This window comes from Lepidochelys kempii, chromosome 11 (genome assembly GCF_965140265.1).
Source record: "Lepidochelys kempii isolate rLepKem1 chromosome 11, rLepKem1.hap2, whole genome shotgun sequence".
Lineage (NCBI taxonomy): Eukaryota > Metazoa > Chordata > Testudines > Cheloniidae > Lepidochelys > Lepidochelys kempii.
Window position 1 is genome coordinate 11,645,668 of NC_133266.1, and position 23,673 is coordinate 11,669,340.

The following is a 23,673-nucleotide window of genomic DNA, read 5'->3' on the forward strand; positions in this document are numbered from 1 at the left end:
GAAACGAACATTTTTTCATATGAAAACATCAATTCAAAATGAGAACTTTTGTTTAGAAATTTTCTGCAAAATGTTTTTGTTGTAATTGACATATTCTGATGAATAATTTGTTTCAACAAAACTGTATTTTTCAAAGGGAAAACTTTCAGCACAATAAATAAATAAATAAATAAATAAATAAAATACAAAATTGACCAGCTCTAATCATTAACCTGTGACAATGTTCCATTCCACTGACAGTCTCTTAATCCACACTCACACATTTGTGATTGACTTCTTGGCCAAATTGTTTATTGATAGAAACAAGAAAAAAGACAGTGAAAGGCCTAATAGTAACCATTATTTTGAAGCACGTTTCTTCATTTTCCTATCAAAGTACTTGATAAGCTGTGCCACTATTCCAGTCTGACCCGTGGATTCTGGGTAAAATCATTCACCTTGATTAGGCCATCAGGTCCAATGCTGCATAAAAAATGGAATATATATTAAATTCATTGAGACCTGGATTTTCATGATAGTTGTAAGAGAAAACATAATACTAATTATGTTCACCCAATCTGTGCTCCCTGTGCTGTAGTCAAACTTCTCTTCTCTCCAAACTGTGCTCTTTGGCCCTCCTCCTACTCCAGTTGAAGTCAATGAAAACATTTGCATTGACTTTAGTGGGAGTTGGATGGAATCCTTTGTCTCTTTCATCCATCCCAGATCATGACTTTTCCCATGGCATCCTGTACACTTGGAACAAGTTTTTAATTTATTTACATCAAGATGCTTCCCTTTTTCAAAATACACCTAACAATCCATGAAGCATTTTCTATAATGTTATATTGTTATACCATTTACTATAATGACCATTCGTCATTCTGGGCATACTTGTTTTACTCTATTTAGCTATATTGTACTGTTGTAACTTCAGGGGCAGAGCTTCACCTGGCGTAAATTGTCAAAGCTTCTTTGAAATCAGTGCCCCTTAGAGTGTAAGCTATCTGGGACAGGGGCTTGTTACTTGTTTAGTTCTATATAAATAATAAATGGTAACAATCCTTAGGACTCTGCCATTTGAACTCTGTGCTTTTCTTTGGACTGAAAGAATTTGGTGCTGGGACAACATCTTTTTTTGTCTCCTTTGAAGCATTTAGCACACCTTTTGGTGCTATACAATAAATAATAATGATTCCTCCTCTTTCCTGTCTCTTCACTCCCCCATTATTATTGGTCTTTATTGCTCCCTCATAATTAACTTTCACTCCCTCATTTTAACAATTCTTTCTTTATGACTGCTACTATTTTCACTTCTTCCTTTCACTTCACTTCTTTCTCTCTCTCTACCTTCTGCCTCTCTTTTCTACTGTCTCCCTTCCTCGTTTGTTTCTCCATCCTTCCTGCAGTTTAATAACTACAGCATAAATACATGCCTCTGATGAAGGAAGCTTTAACTGTGGTTGACAGTTGACAGAGATTTACTTACACCTCCTGTTCAATGTAATTCAGCATTCGGCTGACATGGGATGCTGAAATCTCCCCGTCCACTTCAGCAATGTATGTGTAGAGAAACTGGAAAGTGCTAAAAGGAATACGTGGAGGTCCACTGTCATAATCGCTGGATAAAACCTCACATATAATCTTCAGTGTTTTTGCAATAGTCTATTGGGAAAATAAAATAAAATAAGTGAGCCTCACTTTTGGCACTATCAATGAAGAGACTAGAGGCCTACTTTTCTTGGTATGGAGAGAAACACTGTCATAAAGACACCAAAAATCTGTCTGAAAAGCCATAAATAAAGGACTGAATGATAAATGACAATGTAACGAATAAATAGAGAGGTCTGCTGGGATCTCCAGGAGCGGGATTAAGGCTTTATTTTATTTAACTTCTTTATTAATGGTCTGGAAGATGAGATAAGTATTTGGAGATTGTTTGATGGATAGTACTATTATAAATGTGACATTATTCATATTGTAAATAGTACATTTATTTTGCAGGTGACACTGAGGGCTAGATTTTGTCTTTAGGCCCAGCTTTGTGTGAGGGCTGATTATTGAACGGTTGCATTTCAGGAATAGCTCTAAGAGACATTGAACCTTTGTGGTTCATCTCCCTCTCTTTTTTCTTGTTACTCTGGCTGGGCAGCACTTTACTTTTGGCCTATACCAGCAGCAAATTTTGACACTCTGTGCTGGCTGGTGCATTAGGGAATGGAGTTAAGGCTTTGCCAATTACCAGCCCCTCCATCCAAACCTGCCTTAGGTAAATGGGCATAGATTATGCACCTGTGCACTTCAATTTAAGGTCTGGTTAACCAGTTAAGGGGGTGTAAGAGGTTTTCAAACTCCGTCTTATTCTCCTGTGTGGAAGCATTTATTATCCAAGTCAAAGTCTAGTGCAAAAGTGGGAAGCAAAAAGAAAAGGAGTACTTGTGGCACCTTAGAGACTAACCAATTTATTTGAGCATAAGCTTTCGTGAGCTACAGCTCACTTCATCAGAGTATGCATCCGATGAAGTGAGCTGTAGCTCACGAAAGCTTATGCTCAAATAAATTGGTTAGTCTCTAAGGTGCCACAAGTACTCCTTTTCTTTTTGCGAATACAGACTAACACAGCTGTTACTCTGAAACCTGCAAAAGTGGGAGGTATTCCAAACAAGATCTAATTCTATAATCTGGACTCAAGCAAAATTCCCATTAAAGTCAACTAATATAAAAGGACCTGAAAAGTTATCAGTATGGGACGGAAATACTAAAATAAAATTCATCCTGGAAAAATGCAAACTAAAATATTTTGTGGAGTGGGAACTCAGCTATTCAATGGGAAGGACAAATCTAGAGCACAGTAATGACAAAGTGGTGGTGGTGAACAGCAATATGATGGCACAAAACACTCCACTGTGAATGTGGTTTTCATATGTAGAGAAATTACATGTAGGAATAACAATCCTACTGTGCAGTTTATGATTCAGGTGGGATTGCGCCTGCAACACTATACTTCTCAATACCAGAAAGAGGTTGACAAATTGGAGGGAATTCAGAGAATAGCAACAAAAATTATTTAAGGGCTGTAGGAATTAATTTATAAGAAAAGACTCAAAGAAGAAATTATGTAAATTATGAAATTATGTTATGAGTAATGAAATATATTATAATTATTTGTTGTGGTGTCATTTGAGATCTCAACCCCATTGGGCGGTGTGATGGGGTGGACTAGGCCCTGCCACACCGCATCCCAGAAAAGGGCAGTAAAGCGGTCCTCCAAACTGCCTAGAGCGGCTGTGAGGGAAGCAGCCAATCAGGGCCCAACAGACTAGTGTAAAAAGAGCTGCAGGGCCAGAGTGGGGGAGTTCCTTGCTAGAGCTGGATGGTGTGTGGATGGCTGAGGGATCTGCAGTACCTTGGATGAGGTAGTGCTGCCAGAAGCTGGGGAGAGTGAGAAGGACTCCTGAGTGGGTTGCGGGGACTCCATCAGGACAAGGCCCTAAGGTAAGGGTGAAGATGGCACAGGGCTGCGGGGAAGTGGCCCAAGCAATTAGAACAGTGGTGGGACTTAGATAAAGGGACACAGTGGACAGCTGCTATCTACAGGGTCCTTGGGTTGGCACCTGGAATAGTGGATGGGCCTTGGTCCCTCCCATCCCCATTAACCATTGGGGGAAGTGGCCTGGACACTGAGGCATCCCAGGGCAAGTAAATAAACTGCAACAGCCCAGCTGGAGAGTTGTGGACGGAAAGTAGGGTGACCAGACAGCAAGTGTGAAAAATCAGGACGGGGGTGGGGGTAATAGGAGCCTATATAAGAAAAAGCCCCAAATATTGGAACTGTCCCTTTAAAATCAGGACATCTGGTCACCTTAATGGAAAGGCCCTAAGAGAGTGAAGACCTTATCGCCAGGGAGGGAGCCCTGGGGCACTACCCTATCCTGGAGCAGGGACAACTTGTGGGAGACATTACAGAGGGCACTGAGAGAGACCCCTGTTGGGCTTGTACCCCAGAAGGGGTTTTGCTTTGCTTTTATTACACCGACTGTGTGTGACTTGGCCAGAGGGCTGAGTCACCGAAGACCCACCACAAAGAGAGAGAGAGAGAGTGCAGGCACATGCACTTGGCCAGAGGGCACTTGCGAGAGGTGAGTGCGACCCCATTACAGGCAGGTAGTATATAAACATAACAAAAGAATGGTCCCTGTTGCAAAAAGTTTACAATATAAGATGACAGACTGGTACAGTACAACAAATAAAAACTGTCTGCAAGATCTGAAATGTGTAAACAACAAGAAAAACTAAGAGTTGTTTAGGATAGTATACTCTGGGGAGCTGGAACCTCACCTTTTTATGAGTGCTGTCATCAGCTAAGGTGAAACAAAGTTCTTTTGCTTAGGAAAGTACAGGAAACAAATGAACAAAAGGAAGGATCTAGGAACAACAGAAGCAGAGCTGCAAGCCACCAAATCACACTAGAAAACAGGATGACCAGCTCTATCGGCAATTATCTATAAGATAGGAAAAAAGCTGCATAATCATGAAGGACTTCAATCTGAGTGACACATGCTGGAGGTCTCATGCCACCAGTACTAAAACATCCTTGGAATTTATAAAAATTATAGATGACTGTTTCCTAACTCAAAAATTGTTGCATCCAACATGGGGCAATATATATTAGACCACCTCTTGACAGATAAAGAGGAATTGATCACAGACATAAAAATCAGAGGATGCTTAGGTGTAAGCGATCATGACTTGGCTATATTTGTTATGTGTAAGCACAATAAATTCCAAACCAGTAATATACGTACTTGGTGTTTTTACAAGGACCAGTTTCACAAAACTGAAAACAAGAGACAAATCAGCGGGTAGAAAACTTGAAACTGTTCAAGAAGGTTTTACTACATGTACAAAAAGGCACAACTGAGGAGGAAGATTATGGTGGTTAAAAAACCTGCCTGATTTAGAGAGGAAGTGACAACAGCTATAAAAAATAAAAATATATAACAAATGAGAAAAAGAGGTGACTAACAGCAGTGAATATAAATTGGAAGCTAGGAGTTGAAGTAAATTGATAAGGTAAGCAAAAGGACAAAAGGCAAAATCTGTGGACAGCAAAGTTATGGTCAAGAAGGAATTTAAGTATATTAGGAAGAAAAGGAATCCTAAAAACAGTACGGATCCATTATTACATGGAAATAGTAGAATTGTCAATAACAATGCAGAAAGGGCAGAAATGTTTAATAAATATTTCTGTTCTCTGTTTGGGGAGAAAAAAATGATGTAGTCATATCATATGACTATTAAATAGTTTCCATTCCAACACTAACTAAAGGAGGATGTTAAATAGCAACTATTAAAGTGAGATTTTTTTTTTAAAACTCCTGGATGCAAGTTAGCTGGGCCTGCTGATTTAAAATTGTCTAAGGAGCTCGTTGGACCATTACTGTGGATTTTCAATAAGTCTTGGAACAGTGGGAAAGTTCCAGAGCACTGGAAGAAAGCTAATGTTGTGCTAATATTTAAACAGGCAAATGGGATGATCCAGTTAATTATAGGCCTGTCAGTCTGATATTGATTTCTGGCAAAATAATGGAATGGCTGATATAGGACTCAATTTACACAGAGTTAAAGAATACAATGGTGTTATAGAAAATAGACCTGTCAGACTAATCTATTTTTGTTTTGTTTTGAGAGTATGAGCTTGGTTGATAAAGGTAAGAGTATTGATGTGATATACTTAAACTTCTGTTAGGTGCTTGACTTGGTACTGCATGACATTTTGATTAAGAAACTAGAAGAATACAAAATCAACAATGGTACACATTAAATGGATTAAAAACTAGCTAAGTGATAGGTTTCAAAATGTAATTGTAAACAGGGAATCCTCATTAAACCGGTCTGTTTCTCCAGGAGTCCTACAGAGATTGGTTTTTGACGCTATGCTATTTAGCAGTTTTATCAATAACTTGGAAGAAAACAAAATAATTACTGATAAAATGACATAAAGATTGGGGAGTAGTAAATAATGAAGAGGACAGTTCATTGACACAGGGTTATCTGGATCACTTGGTAAACTGGGTGCCAGCAAACAATGTGTTTCAATGTGACCAAATGTTTACAGGATGGGGGACAGTATCGTGGGAAGCAGTAACTCTGAAAAAGATTTGGGGGTCAGGGTGGACATCTAGCTGAACATTAGTTCCAAGAGTGATATTGTGACTAAAAGGGCAAATTATTCTTTGATGTATAAATAGGGATAAGGAGATTGCCTTACTTCTGTATTTGGCCCTGGTGTCCATACTTCAAGAAGGATGATGAAAAATTGGAAAGGGTTCAGAGAAGACCCATGAAAATGATTAAAGGATTGGAAAACATGTCTTTTAGAAAAAGATTCAAGGAGATCAATCTAATTAGCTTAACAAAGAGAAGGTTGAGGGTTGACTTGATCACAGCCTATGAGTACCTACATGGAGAACAGAAATCTGATAATAGAGGACTCTTCAATTTAGCAGACAAAGGTATATCAGGACCAATGGCTGGAAGTTGAAGCTAGACAAATTCAGAGCAGAAATAAGGTGCAAATTTAACAGTGAGGGAAACTAATCATTAGAATAATTTACTGAGGATTGTGGTGGATTCTCTCTTACAATAGATATAAGATCACACCATTCATACAGTGTAAAGCATGCCTGGTTGGTTGGTACTGTTTTTACAGTGACTACCTTGCACATTGGGGGCCCCCACCCTGCATTCTGTGTGCATCTAAACTTCTGATGAAGAGAGGTTCAATTGTATAATGGATGATGGACTTAATTTGATGCACCAGTGTTTTCCATTGTGTGCCACTAACCATAACCTTTTAGAGTTCATCATTTGTAAAAACTCACCTTTAATGTAAAGGTCTGAAATATAAAACTATATTTCAAGCCCTCCTGGCCAGGAATCTTGACTTTTAAGAAATATTTCTGAAAAGCACCGAACTCATTTTTGAATGCTGTAAAAATATTAACCTTAATCATGAAGGGATGTGAAACATCCTTCAGATCATGAGAGCTCTGGTGAAGCTGGGATGGTTGTGAGCTGGGATGGTGGTGATTCTAATATAAAGGGCAACAGGAAGCTGCAGGGAGGGGTGTGGCCAGGGGTAAAAGTAACTCCAGACACTTACCGGTACTGGGCCTTGGCTGGGGCCTCGGGCAGAAGGGGCGGGGCTGAGGGTCAGCACCCGCTCTTCCAGGCCACTTGGCGCTCCAGTAGCGATTTAAAGGGCCTGGGGCTCCGGACGCCGCTGCTGCAGCCATGCTTTAGTGTGGGCTGCATACGGGCCGGTGCGGGTTCTTCCCGGTATGCCGTACCGGCCAGTACCGGCTCACTTTCACCCCTGGGTGTGGCTAAGAGAGAGAGTAGCTGAGATTGCTAGAGCCAGGAGGTCTGGCAGTAAATTCAGAAAAGAGGAGTTTATGTGGAGAAAGTGGAAAGAGCAGCTATGAAGAACACGTTTGGTTCCTGTAGAACACTAGCCAGATAAAGCCTGTGAATGGGAGTTTAAGAAGGGAAGTTGAGCTGAAACATGTTTGTTTTTTGGACTTTTGAGTTCTGTATTTTACAAACTCTAGTGCCAACCTGAGGAGAACTGCAGGAGAGTGAATTAAAGGGTTTGAGCTTAGACGGTTACTGGAGACTGAATTCTTACAGGGTCCAGATGAAGGGAAAATAGAGGTGGAATGGCCAAAGAGGCAACCCTAGTCATGAGGGGGTGCTCAGGAGGCGGTAAATGGTTACAGTCATTATCCTATAAAGGATTATCAGTTAAAGCCTTTTGTTGAATATGGAAGCATACAAATGGTTGATCCTGATATCCTAACATGCAATTAGAGATTTTTTTCCCCCCAGAGTGTGGCCTAATTCTGATCTCATTAAAGTCAATAAAATCCCACCTTTAGTTCCCACTGATGCTAACAGGAGTGTTCACTAGGAATATATGAACAGGTTAGGGATAATTAATCTTAAAGAATTATCTAATTTGTAGAACACCACATCATTAAGGGCCACAATGTTTTGAACTTTATGAGCTGCTGACACCTTTAACAGTATAGATATTTTTTTTTCCAGTTAGCGGTTTAATATTATATATTGCACAGAAGGTTGCAAGACTCTTGAATCCCACAAGATGGAGCCAATTTATTGTATAATGACCAGCCCTACGCTTATTCTAAGACCAACAAAGGGTCCCTCATTATTTCTTTGAAATAAACTAATACACATGTATTTTGTTTAACTGGATTCATGGAAGCGTCACTGGCACCTCATGGAAAACTTTTTACTTAGAGACAATTCTGCTGATGTGAATGTTTCTCACTAGTAGGGGCATTAGCATGAAAACAGGAGCTTTATTGTCTGGGACTTCATTGACTCCAACTGTTTGTTGCTCACCTGAAGTCAAAATTTTCTGTGACATCAAAATTATCTGCACAAAACCTAAGTCTAATGTCACAATTAGAATATTATGAATTTAATTGAGGAATATGCTGAAGGAAGAGATGAATGCCTAAGCACAAATATCCCATTTTCATAAAAAGGTCCCCAATGAAACAAAAGAGAAGTGAAATACAGAAAATAGGATTTCTAAATAGAACTATCTCTAAATGGAATGATTTTTAAGATTTGCTATGATGCAAAAATTCCTAGTGATACTGACTGATCATATTGAACACAATCACCACTGATGTAAAACTTGTAAAGGTTTAATTAACTCATTTTAAGCACTGTTATATTTATTGTTTCAGAAGCAGATTGATACATTTTAAAGCCACGAGGGACCATTATGATCATCTAGTCTGACCTGCTAACTATAAGCCATAGAAGATCATCCTAGAACTTCTGCTTCAAGTCCATAACTTCTGTCTGAGCTATAGCATATCTTTTAGAAACATATCTAATCTTGACTTAAAGATTGCAAGTGATGGAGAATCCACCACATGCCTAAGTATTTTGTTCCAATGGCTAACCACCCTCACTTTTTTTTTTAAAGTTTGCCTTAGAGAATACATTCACCTTCTCTGCAATAGATCAGATAGGATTTGAACATGCAGCCACTCCACAGAGCACAACATGTTCTGCTGCTCCATTAAGCCATTCCAGGTATGTTGAGAATATAAATATATGTTAATAAAAATGTACATTTATTAATGCCTATTTCAAATTATAAGAATCTAAACGGGCACCTATCCTAGGTCCTAAGAGCCCCTGACATTTTCCTAAAATGTCCATCATAACAAATCCAGCAGGAAACCCCACCATATACCAAACACAAGTATCTAAACTCTTAACCCAAAGCTTCATTAAAATTTTGAATTTTGCAGCATACCCTGAAGGCCAACAGAATGTGGCTATTTCAGACCCAGCAGGAAAATGAGTTCCAAAGTCAAGGGGCCCTCATGGGGAACACTTCCTAACACTTCTAAACCAAGAGGGTTGCAGATCAAACGGATAGGAAAAATGTGAATCTAGAACATAGGATGTGGTACCAAGTTCCCTCCAACACTTTTAGAATCTCAGCACCAACAGGTGAAATTTATGTGGAGTGACAAGATGATGTTCTGCCTTCATGGAAGCAGAGAATTTGCTCCAAATGTGCATAATTTTTCTCTTAAAAGAACTATACATTTCCTCACACTGGGAGGAATTTAGACTCTCAGTGCAGAAAGCCAGAATAAACCAAGCTATCCATCACCCAAAGCAAATCTATTGACTGAAATATTGTGGATGCTATGGTGGAGACAACCTCTTTTTGCCTCCCTTGTAGTTATGACATATGTGTCTAGAAAAACCTTTATGTTACAATCAGATAAAGTCTATAACTCTGCCACTGTCACTCCTAGCTGTCTTCCCCTATTGTTGCAAATCATCTGTAAAACAATGTGAACTGTTATAATGAGGTTGGGAAAGAGGATCCAGGTACCACTATATCAGTGGTAGAGAAAATAAATCTTGTTATAAAAGCCTAATATGACATTGATCAGTTGGAGGAGCAATACTCTTGCAGAGCCTTCTATAAATGCTCTGGTTCCTTGACCTCTGAGGGCAGATGGTCAAAATAACTCCCTCATCCCAAAATGAAAGGTGTGTGCTGAACTCAAAGCCAGGAGGTGTGTTTGATCCATGACCTGGGTAAAATATCCAATTGCTCAACCTCCAATCTCAACCCGAAACACTAAATCAAGATCAGCTATGTAAAGAATATAGAAACGTGAATGAAAAAGTGTAGATAAACTTACAACTCCAAGAGAGCTACATGCCAGGGCTAAAAACTTAAGCCATTCAATTTCTTCGGTAAAACGACCAACATTCATAACACTCTCAAATAAGTCTGTTGGGAGATTCAGCACCTTCCACATGTGGGCCAGTTCATCTACATGGATTATCAGTCTGCCACTCACCTGGAAATAAATACATAATAATATGCATCACAGGTAAAGAAATATCTTTCCCTTTCATTTCCAGTTTTGCTATTCTTTAAACTGAAATCTCAGCCCAAACATCCCCACCCTTATTAACTATGAAATCTGGAGAGTCATTGAGGGGCTTGAACATTTTCTCCAAGAAGTACAGAACAGAAGAAATCTAAAGAACAGAATGGGTTCCTAACAAAGTCCTTGCACTATGCTTGGCATGAAGTAAATTAGTCTTTTGGGTCAGTGGTAAGTACCACCAGGGTACTATGTCAAAATAAAGACAGTGTTGATGTCAGAGTATTTGACACAATGGGCACTCTGAGGGTGCTGAAGTTCAGCTTCAGGCCTTGCCATACTGAATCTACACTAACAGAGCAGGATGCCCAGCTGGGGCACTTTACTTAGATTTGTTCTAGACTTTTGCTTTTGAAATAGTCTGGGCTGACTTTGAATTGGATTTATGGAAAGAGCTGATGATGCTAGAGAGCCTTCAGGAGCAACTGGATGTCTGACACACATTTTGCAGGCAGGGTTAAGAAAGCTATTTGTAGATTTGATCCATATAGAAAATAGAAATGAAGACTGAGGACAGTGATGATTCCAGGCTGTAAATTTTGATATAATTAACAGTGTGAGTTAAGGAAACAAATTGTTTCTGCTACATCTGGCAGGACTTCAATTTTATGAACATATAGCCTGAGTGCATAACCTTTACTGTTGCTGAATACTTATGCAAATAATTCCATTGAGTACAGTGGCATTACTTGTGTGAGTAAGTGTTCACCGCATTGGAAAAGGTTGCCCAATCAGGACCAAAGGGAGTACAATTCAAGGAATATTTTATTTTGTACTGTTGCATCTAGCCAAGGAGTCACATTTTTAAAGGTCTTATTTCTCAGTTCTTCATTGGTAGAAACCTGTGATTTTTTTTCAAAGATACCAGCTAATATATTAGTATTCTCCATACACATTTTACTTGTATTCATTGAATAGAGTATTTGCAGAGATAACATTGAAAGCAAATACATTTTCTCAGACTGCAAATGTAGTATCCGTAACATTATTAAAGAAGCAAAATAGCATATGGATGTAAATATTCTGTCTCTATATATTTGCCCCAGAAAGTAAATTAGATGTTTCTTACTCGTTGGTGTAAGACCTTTAAGAGCTCTGGAGTGAGTTCTGCCCAGTTTGACAAAGGTACCCTTTCTGATCGCTCTCTTACTGGAGGTAGATCACCACGGGCCACAGCACTAAAGTAACTAGACAGAGAAAGACAGACAGATGCTTGCTTTCTAAATGCTTTTAACAGAAGCAGATATTAAACATAATGGTTCATATGATTTATGCTTACTAAATAGAAGACAATTGGATTTCAACTATCTGATGCAGCAGCTTCTGTTTAAGCAGCACTGCTTTTAATCAGAGAAGTACTGTGCTATCAAACAACTTTCCTTTCATTCCTGCATATAAGTGGTATTTTTAGGGCTTGAATCATCTCCCGTTGTAGTCAGTGGGAGTTCTTCCATTGACTTCAATGGTCTTTATATTCAGCCCATAGTATTTCTTTGGACATCTAATTTTTGGCCCTGATTCAGGAAAGCATTAAAGCATAAGTGTAAATCCATCCCTATTCAGGATAGTATGTTAGCATATGCTTAAGAGCACTTCATGAATAAGAGTGCTTTCCTGAATCAGGGTCGTTAAATGAAAATCATCTTTTAAAGAAACCATACATTTTCTCACAAATTTTAGGACAAGTCTATGATATTATCAAATAGAAGCAAATATGTTACAATAAAAGAGAACTTTCCTCCTAATAAAATATTAATGGTCATACAGTATACATCTTTTTCTCCTTAATAATGAACAGCACTACATTCAAAATGCTTTATTGTTGTTCCAAAGGAAACTAGTATTCTGGAAACAATACAGACCGGCTTTAGCTATAATACATGGGTGCCCAAGCTTATTGTACAGGAGGGCCACATAAGCCTAAGCACAACTTACATATATTAAGATGTAAAGTCAGCAGTATTGATTTATATTTTAAGTTCAGCTTGTTTTGTATGTATTTAGATAGACAATACTGTGCACAGAAACAACCTATTTACACACTTGTGTAAACTAAAATAATGCAAACATAACGACAAAATGTAAATGAATTGGCCATTAGTATATTGTGTTGAAGTAGGCTGTGGGCCTTCTGAGTGCTCTGCTGGACCATGTACGACCCATGGGCAGTAGGCTAGGTACCGCTGCTATAATACATTAAACTTATACTGAATAAGGTGAAAGACAATAGGACTGAGGGGGCAGGCATAGCTCAGTGGTTTGAGCATTAGCTTGCTAAACCCAGGATTGCAAGTTCAATCCTTGAGGGGGCCATTTGGGGCAAAAATTGGGGATTGGTCCTGCTTTGAGCAGGGGGTTGGACTAGATGACCTCCTGAGGTCCCTTCCAACCCTGATACTCTATTATTTAAAAAGTAAATAAATAAAATCTTATGGTTCAGTCTATTTATCAACTGTAATTAGCTACTTTTTTTACTTAGAGAAAGTTAACACTTTAACCTATCACCCACATATGCCAATATCAGCTGAGGGAGTTGACATTTCAGGATAGGCATGTTCATTAGACAAATTACATGTCAAATTGATTTAAACACTCATGCCACTCCATGCACTGAATTACCCTGGGAAAAACTCCTTGTGCAGTAATTCAGTCCCCACAGCATTTAAACTTGAAAAAGGATAATAAATTTAACGCATAGTTTGGGATTGCTGCAGTGCTGAACATTGTTTAAAAACAAAACAATGAAACCACCTTGTAATCTATTGGATTTACTAACAATTTATCCTTTCTGTTGTTCTGGGGGCACTTCAAATCAGGCCACTCACTAATTTAGTGGTCACTGGAGAGTTGTTCCGCGCTAAAGAAAAGGGAGGATGGATTGCAAAGATATGAGGTCATATCCTGGTGTAAATCAGTATAGATACATCAATTTTAAATTGAGCTATGCTGATTTATACCAGATTAGCATAGAACCCATTTTTAAAAAATGAACTAGCACAATAGATGTGTGCACGTGTGATATACACCTTACTCTCATTGCCCCTGGATGGTGAAGAGTTTTGAGTGTTATAGACCAGTGTTTCTAAAATGTCCATAATTTATTAAAGTGCTGAATTTATCTGGGGACTCACTCTTCAGAGGAATTTCATTTTAAACTGTCTCAATTCCAAGTGGCAACTGTACATCTGGGAACATACAGTGATCACCAGCATCTCAACCTTTGACTAGATTAAATTAATAGTGTGCCTGCTGTAGAGACACTTAAAATACCAGATCTCCAGCCGTAGTGGGGACAAAGAAAAGGTAAGTGTGGGTCTCTCACAAATATTAACTTTGGAGCACAAGACAAGCCGAATCTGGAGAGGAAATGAACACCTCCAATTCACATTGACTTCACAGTGTTGCCAGATGCTCAGTAGATCTCAAAAGCTATTGTGCAGCAGCAATCAGATTTTCAACTGGTGTAAATCAATGTAGCTCCAATGGATATATCCACTGAAGTTGAGTTCAGTGGGTAGATCCAGTGAAGTGATTAACTTTTCCATGGTGGCCAGCAAATCTTTTATAATGGGGGTTTGATTTTTTTTAAGTTAGGAAAAAATGAACATACTCAGACGCCCATTGGAGCAGATCTGGAGGCTGGGTTCGAATAGCAGCTTTTGTAAACTGTTTCAGCAGTTCTGGCAGTTCTGGAGGGATGCATATTTGCTTATCTGTATATGGCATAATTACTGCACCTATGGGGAAAAATAACAGTTTTGTAACATACTCTGTCTATGCCGAAAATGTGTTTAAAAATAAGTAATACAATCTTGTTAGAAAAGCAATCAATACTTTGGAAAGATCTGTTTTAATTTGTGAACTATTTTGGTGGCTCAGTTGCTGGCTATAAATAAGAACAAATAAGGCACTATACTACACATGTTATAAAACCAGATGAAAAAGACACAGATTTCTATAAGTGAAATGATCACTATTAACTTTTATTTTCTGACAATTTCTGTCCATTTTACAATATCTGGCTAATTATGATTTATAGTCATATCTAATGTAATGTACTGTGTTATGTACAGTAAATATACTATGTACTACAGACTATGTATGACAGGAATTTGTAGATTTGGATCAGACCGAGGATTGAACTACAAGGGTTGCCATTAAAAAGCTAACATTTATTGCATCATGGCATCTGATAAACTTCAGTATTCTCCTGTACTAAAAATAGGAAATAAAGGCCTAATCCAAAACCCAATGAAGTCCATCGGAAGACTCCCCATCTCATCAGTAAAAAGAAAAGGAGTACTTGTGGCACCTTAGAGACTAACCAATTTATTTGAGCATGAGCTTTCGTGAGCTACAGCTCACTTCATCGGATGCATACCGTGGAAACTGCAGCAGACTTTATATACACACAGAGATCATAAAACAATACCTCCTCCCACCCCACTGTCCTGCTGGTAATAGCTTATCTAAAGTGATCATCAAGTTGGGCCATTTCCAGCACAAATCCAGGTTTTCTCACCCTCCACCCCCCACACACAAACTCACTCTCCTGCTGGTAATAGCCCATCCAAAGTGACAACTCTCTACACAATGTGCATGATAATCAAGGTGGGCCATTTCCTGCACAAATCCAGGTTCTCTTACCCCCTCACCCCCCTCCAAAAAACACACACACAAACTCACTATCCTGCTGGTAATAGCTCATCCAAAGTGACCACTCTCCCTACAATGTGCATGATAATCAAGGTGGGCCATTTCCAGCACAAATCCGGGTTTTCTCACCCCCCCACCCCCATACACACACAAACTCACTCTCCTGCTGGTAATAGCTCATCCAAAGTGACCACTCTCCCTACAATGTGCATGGTAATCAAGGTGGGCCATGTCCAGCACAAATCCAGGCTTTCTCGCCCCACCCCACCCCCCTTTTTTCCCAGGGACACACACACACACACACACACACACAAACTCACTCTCCTGCTGGCAATAGCTCATCCAAACTGACCACTCTCCAAGTTTAAATCCAAGTTTAACCAGAACGTCTGGGGGGGGGTTAGGAAAAAACAAGGGGAAATAGGCTACCTTGCATAATGACTTAGCCACTCCCAGTCTCTATTTAAGCCTAAATTAATAGTATCCAATTTGCAAATGAATTCCAATTCAGCAGTTTCTCGCTGGAGTCTGGATATGAAGTTTTTTTGTTTTAAGATAGCGACCTTCATGTCTGTGATTGCGTGACGAGAGAGATTGAAGTGTTCTCCGACTGGTTTATGAATGTTATAATTCTTGACATCTGATTTGTGTCCATTTATTCTTTTACGTAGAGACTGTCCAGTTTGACCAATGTACATGGCCAAATGTACCAATGCTGGCACATGATGGCATATATCACATTGGTGGATGTGCAGGTGAATGAGCCTCTGATAGTGTGGCTGATGTTATTAGGCCCTGTGATGGTGTCCCCTGAATAGATATGTGGGCACAGTTGGCAATGGGCTTTGTTGCAAGGATAAGTTCCTGGGTTAGTGGTTCTGTTGTGTGGTATGTGGTTGTTGGTGAGTATTTGCTTCAGGTTGCGGGGCTGTCTGTAGGCAAGGACTGGCCTGTCTCCCAAGATTTGTGAGAGTGTTGGGTCATCCTTTAGGATAGGTTGTAGATCCTTAATAATGCGTTGGAGGGGTTTTAGTTGGGGGCTGAAGGTGACGGCTAGTGGCGTTCTGTTATCTCATCAGTGCGTGTTTGATCAGGCTCCAGCTATGCTATGTTTAACAGAAAAAACGAAAGTGTCAATTTCAAAGGTCGAATGGTATGAACAATTGGAAATTAGAGCTAGGATTTTCAAAAGAACCAGAGGAAGTTAGGTGCTCAATCCCCATTGAATATTTGTGGGATTTGGGAACCTTGCTCCATTAGGTTCTTTTGACAATCCCAGCCTAGAAACTTAGAATATAATGTTAGAAAAGGAGCTCAGAAGAGTTGGAGGAGATCAAGGACCAGGAGACCAGAAGGGAATAACCAGATGTGGGTAACTTAATTAACTATTATTATTAAGGTGGCGTCTAGCACTAGGAAGAGTAGGAGAAGTAGCAAAGGGCTGAGGATCAAAAAGAATGGAGAGAAAGTGACTTGAATAACCTAGATCACCTTGCATGACTGGAAAAAGTTTCAGAGGAGTGGGCAGAGCTGTGCTTTTTATTATGAGAGCATATCAGGATGAGCATTGGAGGGATTCTATTTTTTACATGACCTGTTTGAAAGAATGGCAGGCTCTGTGCAATATATTCCACTTATGCCAGATTGCCGCCTTGGATATTTACATTCTAAACCTTGTTTAGTTTAAGGAGAGAGCTTACGAAACATCAGAGGCATGAAAGAAGCAAGAAAAACGAGGAGGGGAAAGGAGAGGGAGGTGTAAGCATGGAGCACATTATTTCAGAATTGTGGCTGAGTTCCCCACAGTTGAGCCCCACTTTTTTATAAGGAAACCACATTACCTGGATAAAAAAATTCAGTTACGCAGCAGTAGCCCTGGAACCTCCCGCCTCTGAGTGTAAGGGGTGGGAGCCCTGACTCTCCACTTGCAAATGCACTTATATTACTGGTTTTCTTTGCTAGGCTGCCATGCAGATAAATGTAGTGCCTCCTTGTCATTCAGTGAGAGGCAGTGCTGCACTTTGTCCAGACACAACTCATTTTCCTTGACTACACCCAGGGCTCTGCCTGAAAAAAGAGATCCCCTTCCAAGCTTTGCCCACAAACCTACAACTATCCACTTAGATGCCAAAATGAGTCCTCACCTTTCTTTCTTGTCTGCTTTCATCAGTAGTGGAATAGTTAACAATATTGACTTTTCAGTTGTCATCATTATGATTCAGAGTTAACGCCTCATTGGTATGAATTCACATGTCTCTGAGGTATTGTTTCAGGCTGATTGCAGAGTTGATTTTTCCCTCTAAGGACACTGCAAGATTATCTTCATAACCAGAAGGGTTAGAGACACTGGGCCTGATTCATTACTGCTTTACTCCAGGTTTATGCTGGTGTAAAGGTATGTCTGTACTTGAAACACTACAAAAACGCAGCTGCAGCGCTTCAGTGTAGATGCTACCTGTGGCATAAGTAATCCACCTCTCCGAGAGGAGGTAACTAAGTGGACTGAAGAATTCTTCCATCGATCTAGCACTGTCAACACAGGGGAATTAGGTCAGTATAACTACGTTTGTCAGGAGTGTGAGTTTTTCATGCCACGGAGAGACATAACTATGCTGCGGTAAGGTCCCAGTGTAGACCAGCTCTAGTGCAGAAGTGAACTAGGCTCTTACTTTTTTATAGCTTAGATTCTGACAATGGGGTAGAGGAGAGACAGGCTCTCACTGAACCTTTTAACTCATGGTATTTATTATAATTTTTGAAGGTTTAACTCCAGTCATCTTTGCTAACAAATGTACCAGGAATGTGGGATGGAAAGCACCTTTACTGCTGTTCTATGTCTGGTATATTCCCTCTGCTTTGCCAACATTTCTGAAAAAATACAAAACTTGCTTGGAACAGCTCTGCCAAACAGTGGAGAAATTCCCTGAAATTTTCAACAAATTTCCAGTGTCCCTTGCCTGTGAAATCTAGAAGCATCATTTAATTGTCATGTCTTACATTTCCCCTGAAGTATGCAAAAAAGGGGGCAGCCCAATGGGGACAGTTTCTCAGATGGCGCAAATAGGCATAATTCCATTTATCTTCAGTGGAGTGATGCTGATTTATACTAGCTGAGAAACTGGCTCTGTGTTCCTAATTTAATTAGTGGGAGCTCTGCCTGAGTTAGGACTGCAAGATCAGGCTTTAACAAGGTTCAAGTGTATTCAGTAACTGTGGGCCTGACCCAAAACCAACTGAAATCATTGAAAGTCTTTGCATTGACTTCAATAGGCTTTCGATCAGGCTCTTTCAGAATAACAACATAGAACACATAAAGAAAAGGAGTACTTGTGGCACCTTAGAGACTAACCAATTTATTTGAGCATAAGCTTTTGTGAGCTACAGCTCACTTCATCGGATGCATACTGTGGAAAGTGTAGAAATAGAACACATACAATGGCATATGGCAGCTCCAGTGAAACTATACAAAGGGACTTTAAATGACTGGAAATAGGCAAGATCCAGACACATCACTCTCTAGCACTGAAACTGTACCAGGAGATACTGCAAGTAGAAACATAGAGGTAAAATGCTGCCCTAATCCTAAATTATTCAGGTGAAGAAGTAAAGAGCATCAAACCACCAGTCTGGTCACCTACAATTTTCCTATTATCTGAGGAGACAATTATCAATTTAATAAATTCTCTGCAATAGGGATAAACACTCTTTTTCTCTACAGCAGAGTTCCTCCCAATCTGGGTCCTATATACTGGGGAATAGCACCATATATTTATTTACTAGCCTTCACACCATCATTTCCACACACATCTCCTTTCCTCCATCTATCTTCTCTACAATAATTCTTGAATAAAAAATTCATGCAATTTTTTCCCCAATCCCACTTGTGGAGCAGGTATTTAAAGAATTCAGTGGCTTGCTTCCTTAAAATCTTGGGCAAGGGATGATGAAAATCCTGCTCTGGAGCTTTCACACCACTACCACCAAACATACCTCTCTCCAGATCAGTGGCTTAAATCCTGCCCAGCTCAGTTGTGAGAGAGCTTTTACCATCTGAAGGCTGTTTGGTGTCCTATATGAAATGAATTTGGTGATCTCAATTCTCTTTCTAATGGATACATGTCCAAATTACCCTAATTGGTACCATTTATAACCCACTCAGCAGAGAAGATAGGGAATATGTAGGCCTGGAAACTGAATTTTTTTTATCATAGGTCTCTTCAGGCTAGGGTTGAGGCACATTGTTGGGGTTGAATGGGGAAGAATGAACTCTTATATCCATAATAACATAAGAATGGCCATACTGGGTCAGACAATGGTCCATCAAGCCCAGCATTCTATCTTCTGACATTGATTGGTTCCAGATGCTTCAGAGGGAAAGAACAGAACAGAGCAATTATCAAGTGATCCATCCCCTGTTGTCCCATCCCAGACCCTTGACAGTCAGATGTTTGGGACACTCGGAGCATGGGGGTTGCATCCCTGACCATCTTGGCTAATAGCCATTGATGGACCTATCCTCCATGAACTTATCTAATTCTTTTTTGAACCCAGTTATACTTTTGGCCTTCACAACATCCCCTGGCAATGAGTTCCACATATTGACTATGTGTTGTGTGAAGAAGTACTTTCGTTCGATAGTTTTAAATTTGCTGCCTATTAATTTCATTGGTTGATCCCCGATTCTCGTGTTATGTGAAGGGGTAAATAACACTTTCCTATTCACTTCCTCCATACCATTAATGATTTTATAGACTTCTATCATATCCCCCCTTAGTCATCTCTTTTCCAAGCTGAACAGTCCCAGTCTTTTTTATCTCTCCTTATACAGAAGCTGTTCCATACACTTAATCATATTTGTTCCCCTTCTCTGTACCTTTTCCAATTCTAATATATCTTTTTTGAGATGGGACAACCAGAACTACATGCAATACTCAGGTATGGGTGTACCAGGGATTTATATATTGGCATTATGATATTTTCTGACTTCTTATCTATCCCTTTCCTAATGGTTCCTAATATTCTGTTAGCCTTTTTGACTGCTGCTGCACATTGAATGGATGTTTTCAGAGAAATAACCACAATAACTCCAAGATCTCTTTCTTGAGTGGTAACGGCTAATTTAGACCCAATCATTTTGTCTGTAAAGTTGGGATTATATTTTCCAGTGTGCATAACTTTGCATTTACCAGTATTGAATTTCATCTGCTATGTTGTTGTCCTTTTGGACAAGGTCCTTTACTGGACCTTTTTTCTATGCATATATGGGACAGTCTCTACGGATGTCAATCTGGTTCTTTGCTTGACTTCTCTGTCTGGTACTCTTGTTTTGAACCTTTGACTTTCCACTTCTGTTCCTGTTTTGTTGTCCCATGCAATCAGTGGTCTTCTGGGCTCTGTGACCCGCTACCTCAACTGAGAAGGCAGGCCTTTTGTCCTAGGTGGACTTAGATCTATTCTCCCAGGATTCAAATAGGCTGGTTCTCTGTTTGGTGTCCCCTTCTAGATCCTTCATTTTGAGCCTGTGCCCTATACTCTCATTCCTGTTTAATATTTGTTGTCCCCTATGTTTTTTTGATTCCTAGCTCTGGGGTTCTTCCTCCATTTGAGAAAGTGGGCATTTTGTCCTGGTGGGCTCTGCCTACCCATCCAGGATTTCAAATAGGCTGGTTCTCTGCTCAGTGTCATCCTCTGCACCCCGCATTTTGAACCTGTGACTTACAAGCCCTTCCCTGTTTTTCATTTTTTGTCCCCTATAATTCTGGGTTCTATGGCCCCTCCCTCATTTGAAGGGGCATTGTTTTGATGTCTTCCTCCCATCATCCTTGCACTGAAATGGGCTGGCTTCTTTCGCCAGCGCTAGCATTATCTGAATGGACATTACTAGGTATATTAGGCTTAAAATTTAGGGTTTTTTATTTTTCTAAAAGTTTCACAAATCCTAAAATATAGTTGTCGTCACATTTTTTGAATATCAGTGAAAGTAGTTTTTGTTTGTTTTAAACATTTTCTTCAGTGCTGGAACCTCAACATTACATCACTAAGCCCCTGCATGAGAACCAGAGAATTAAACTGAAACTGACTATAAAAAAATCTTGAAAATAACAAGTCTATTTTTGTTATTCAAGCTGAGTGAAAGCAAAAGATAATTGAAGACCATCATTGGTCAACGTTAGTTAAAACAATTCCTTCAGTTGTAATAAACTACAATGTGATTAGTAACAGAAGAAAGGGAACTTTAAAAGTGTTCCCTCAAAAAACATTAAAACATAACCACTTCTGGTATCACATCCCTATACTCCTACAATTTGGTATCCACTACACAGTATGTCAGTCTGATTTGGGGAGCAAGAAAGAAGGCCAACAAAATGACTTCAGCTTGCCAAAGACCAGGGAGCCAAGCTGGAAAAGTCAGACGCTAAAAAGGTCTCTTAAAGAAAGTCCTCTGCTTTCATGGCAGTAATGTTAATCCCACAGCTCATGCCCAATCTTTTCATGATAATACCCCACCAAGTCATTTGGCACCTTCAGCCTTACTCTTTGACAATTGCCCATCATTATCTGACAACTTTACCCTGACTCTCTAGCAGCTTTACTCCCTTTACGGCTGTTACTCTGAAACCTCCCTTTGGTGGCTCACTCACCCTGGCTCTTTGACAATTAGCCACTTTCCTTTGACAAATTTTCCCCAAAACTGTTCAGGGTTAAGTTCCCATCCCTTGACAATTGCCCTTTACACTTTGACAATAAACTCTCAGCTCTTAACTGTTGCTCCACCCTTGGACAGCGGCCCCCACCCCTGTCACTCCCAACACTCGACAATTTTCTTCTCATTCCTGTTCCTAGACAGCTTCCTCACAATTGCCTCCATCCTTTGATTGCCCCACCTCAGCTACTCTGTACCCCATCATTGTCCCCCCACTCTCATGACAATTGCCCTCACCCCAACTATACCCTTCATTCCCCATTTTTCACCATTACCGGAGGCTGAGGAATCTCAGCCTCTCTGTGGAGCTCCGCCAGTCCCTGGTTTGAGGACAGTCAGACCTGGCTCTATGTGTGACTCAGGGAAGCTGACATCCAAGATGGGGGCTGCAGTGACTCAGGACTGGGCCTTTTGTTTCCCTGAATCCCTGAGTGTCCTAGCAACCAATGCCCACCTCACAAAGGCTCTGACTCTGTCAGCTGCACTTGCTGCCAAGAGAAGGCGGAGGGCTTGAAATGGTCATAGGGTTTGCAGTGGGGAGTTACTTACAATAGATCTGGAGTTCACCAGGTAAGGGGATGCATGAAACCTTGGAGGATGGGAACCTTGAAATTTCCATCTATTTTCTTGGATAGGCAATGAAGGGTGGACTTAAACCTCTTTGGTTTTTTGAGGGTCTGTGACTTAAAATCTGTGCAGGGTAGTCAGGAGGCAGACAGGTATGAGAAGAAGAGGAAGAGGCCAAATTCCTGAGGGAAGGTGCTGCCTGAGGAAAAGGTGTCTGGCAGCGGCAGATGCTGGCTACAGCAAGAGATGACCAAACTTAGCAACTGATGTGTGTATGTGGAAGGGACAGGTGCAATGTGGGCAATATGCCAGGAGTCCTGCAACTGAATGGTGTAAAACTGGGCCTTATCCAGGGAGCTGTGGTCCATGGGGATGATGACTCCCAGTACAGCCCAGGGAGGGACAAAGGATCCCAGAACAGCCTGTGGGCATGATGACTCCCAGCATGCAGTGCAGGATGTGGGGATGACTAAGGCCCCAACTCCTGAAGTCACATGAGATCAGAATCTGAGCTTTCATTTTTTATTTTTTATTAAATTATTTTTTTAACATTCATGGATGCAAAGAAAAGGTTGAAAACATGATTCAAGGGCGAATGATGCTCATCTGTCACTGCAGACAGTCTAAAACAATAGCTCTAAGAGGTATGAACTTGTCCATTCATTATAACTGAAACCTGTTGCCACTCCAAGGAACAACAGTGTCATAGAAGAGGTCCACATGTGGGTGGTGTCTGGGCCTCAGATTGCCTTAATTTGGCTCTGATGCTATGCCCCATTTTTAGCCCAAAAGTTAACAAGCAAGAATGCTGTAAGTATTTCCCATGTCGGACTGCATATCTCCTTTGAAAATCGTTTTGGATGCTTCCTCCAATGAAAGAAGCCTTTTAAAGTATGAAAAGTGAGTGTGAAATAGCATGAGCTGTCCTATCTGAAATATAGGTCTCAACTGATCCATTCCTCAAAAGACTGTGAACAAAAGTGCTGCCGACAGTAATGGCACTGTATTGTTATGGGAAGGGGAGTACTTTGGTAATGCGTGTATACAGAAATTGTGTCTAATGCCAAGAAGATGAAATAATTTTTTTCTTGTTAAGCATTGAGATGATGTTGGAATGTTATCATTTCAGTAACCATCCTTTATATTCAACAGGGGTCTGTGCCATAGTTTCAGGTGATCAGAAGGCTGCTTTCTTGCATCTTCCAGTGAAGTTTGTCCAGAAGAATGCCCTGGATCACTGCC

The 23,673-nt window shown here is 40.2% G+C and overlaps 1 protein-coding gene across 1 annotated transcript; it reads right to left on the reverse strand.

Annotated features, from left to right (window-relative positions):
• Positions 1–395: 395 nt before the first annotated feature.
• Positions 396–14,231, reverse strand: LOC140895255 (ropporin-1). Its single transcript, XM_073304694.1, has 5 exons — positions 14,116–14,231; positions 11,575–11,692; positions 10,254–10,415; positions 1,469–1,644; positions 396–462 (listed from the first exon to the last, which is right to left on the reverse strand). Exons 1-5 carry the CDS (start codon positions 14,229–14,231, stop codon positions 396–398), a joined length of 639 nt encoding a protein of 212 aa, XP_073160795.1.
• Between the last annotated feature and the right edge of the window lie 9,442 nt (positions 14,232–23,673).

What these genes read in the sequence shown, in the direction of transcription:
- LOC140895255 (XM_073304694.1), bottom strand. Translation starts at nt 14,231, where the DNA reads ATGCCATATACAGATAAGCAAATATGCATCCCTCCAGAACTGCCAGAA. An exon ending in CTGCTCCAATGGGCGTCTGA is followed by an intron (nt 11,693 to 14,115) that starts GTATGTTCATTT and finishes TTCTCTGTCTAG; the next exon opens with TTACTTTAGTGCTGTGGCCC. An exon ending in CATGTAGCTCTCTTGGAGTT is followed by an intron (nt 1,645 to 10,253) that starts GTAAGTTTATCT and finishes TTTTCCCAATAG; the next exon opens with ACTATTGCAAAAACACTGAA.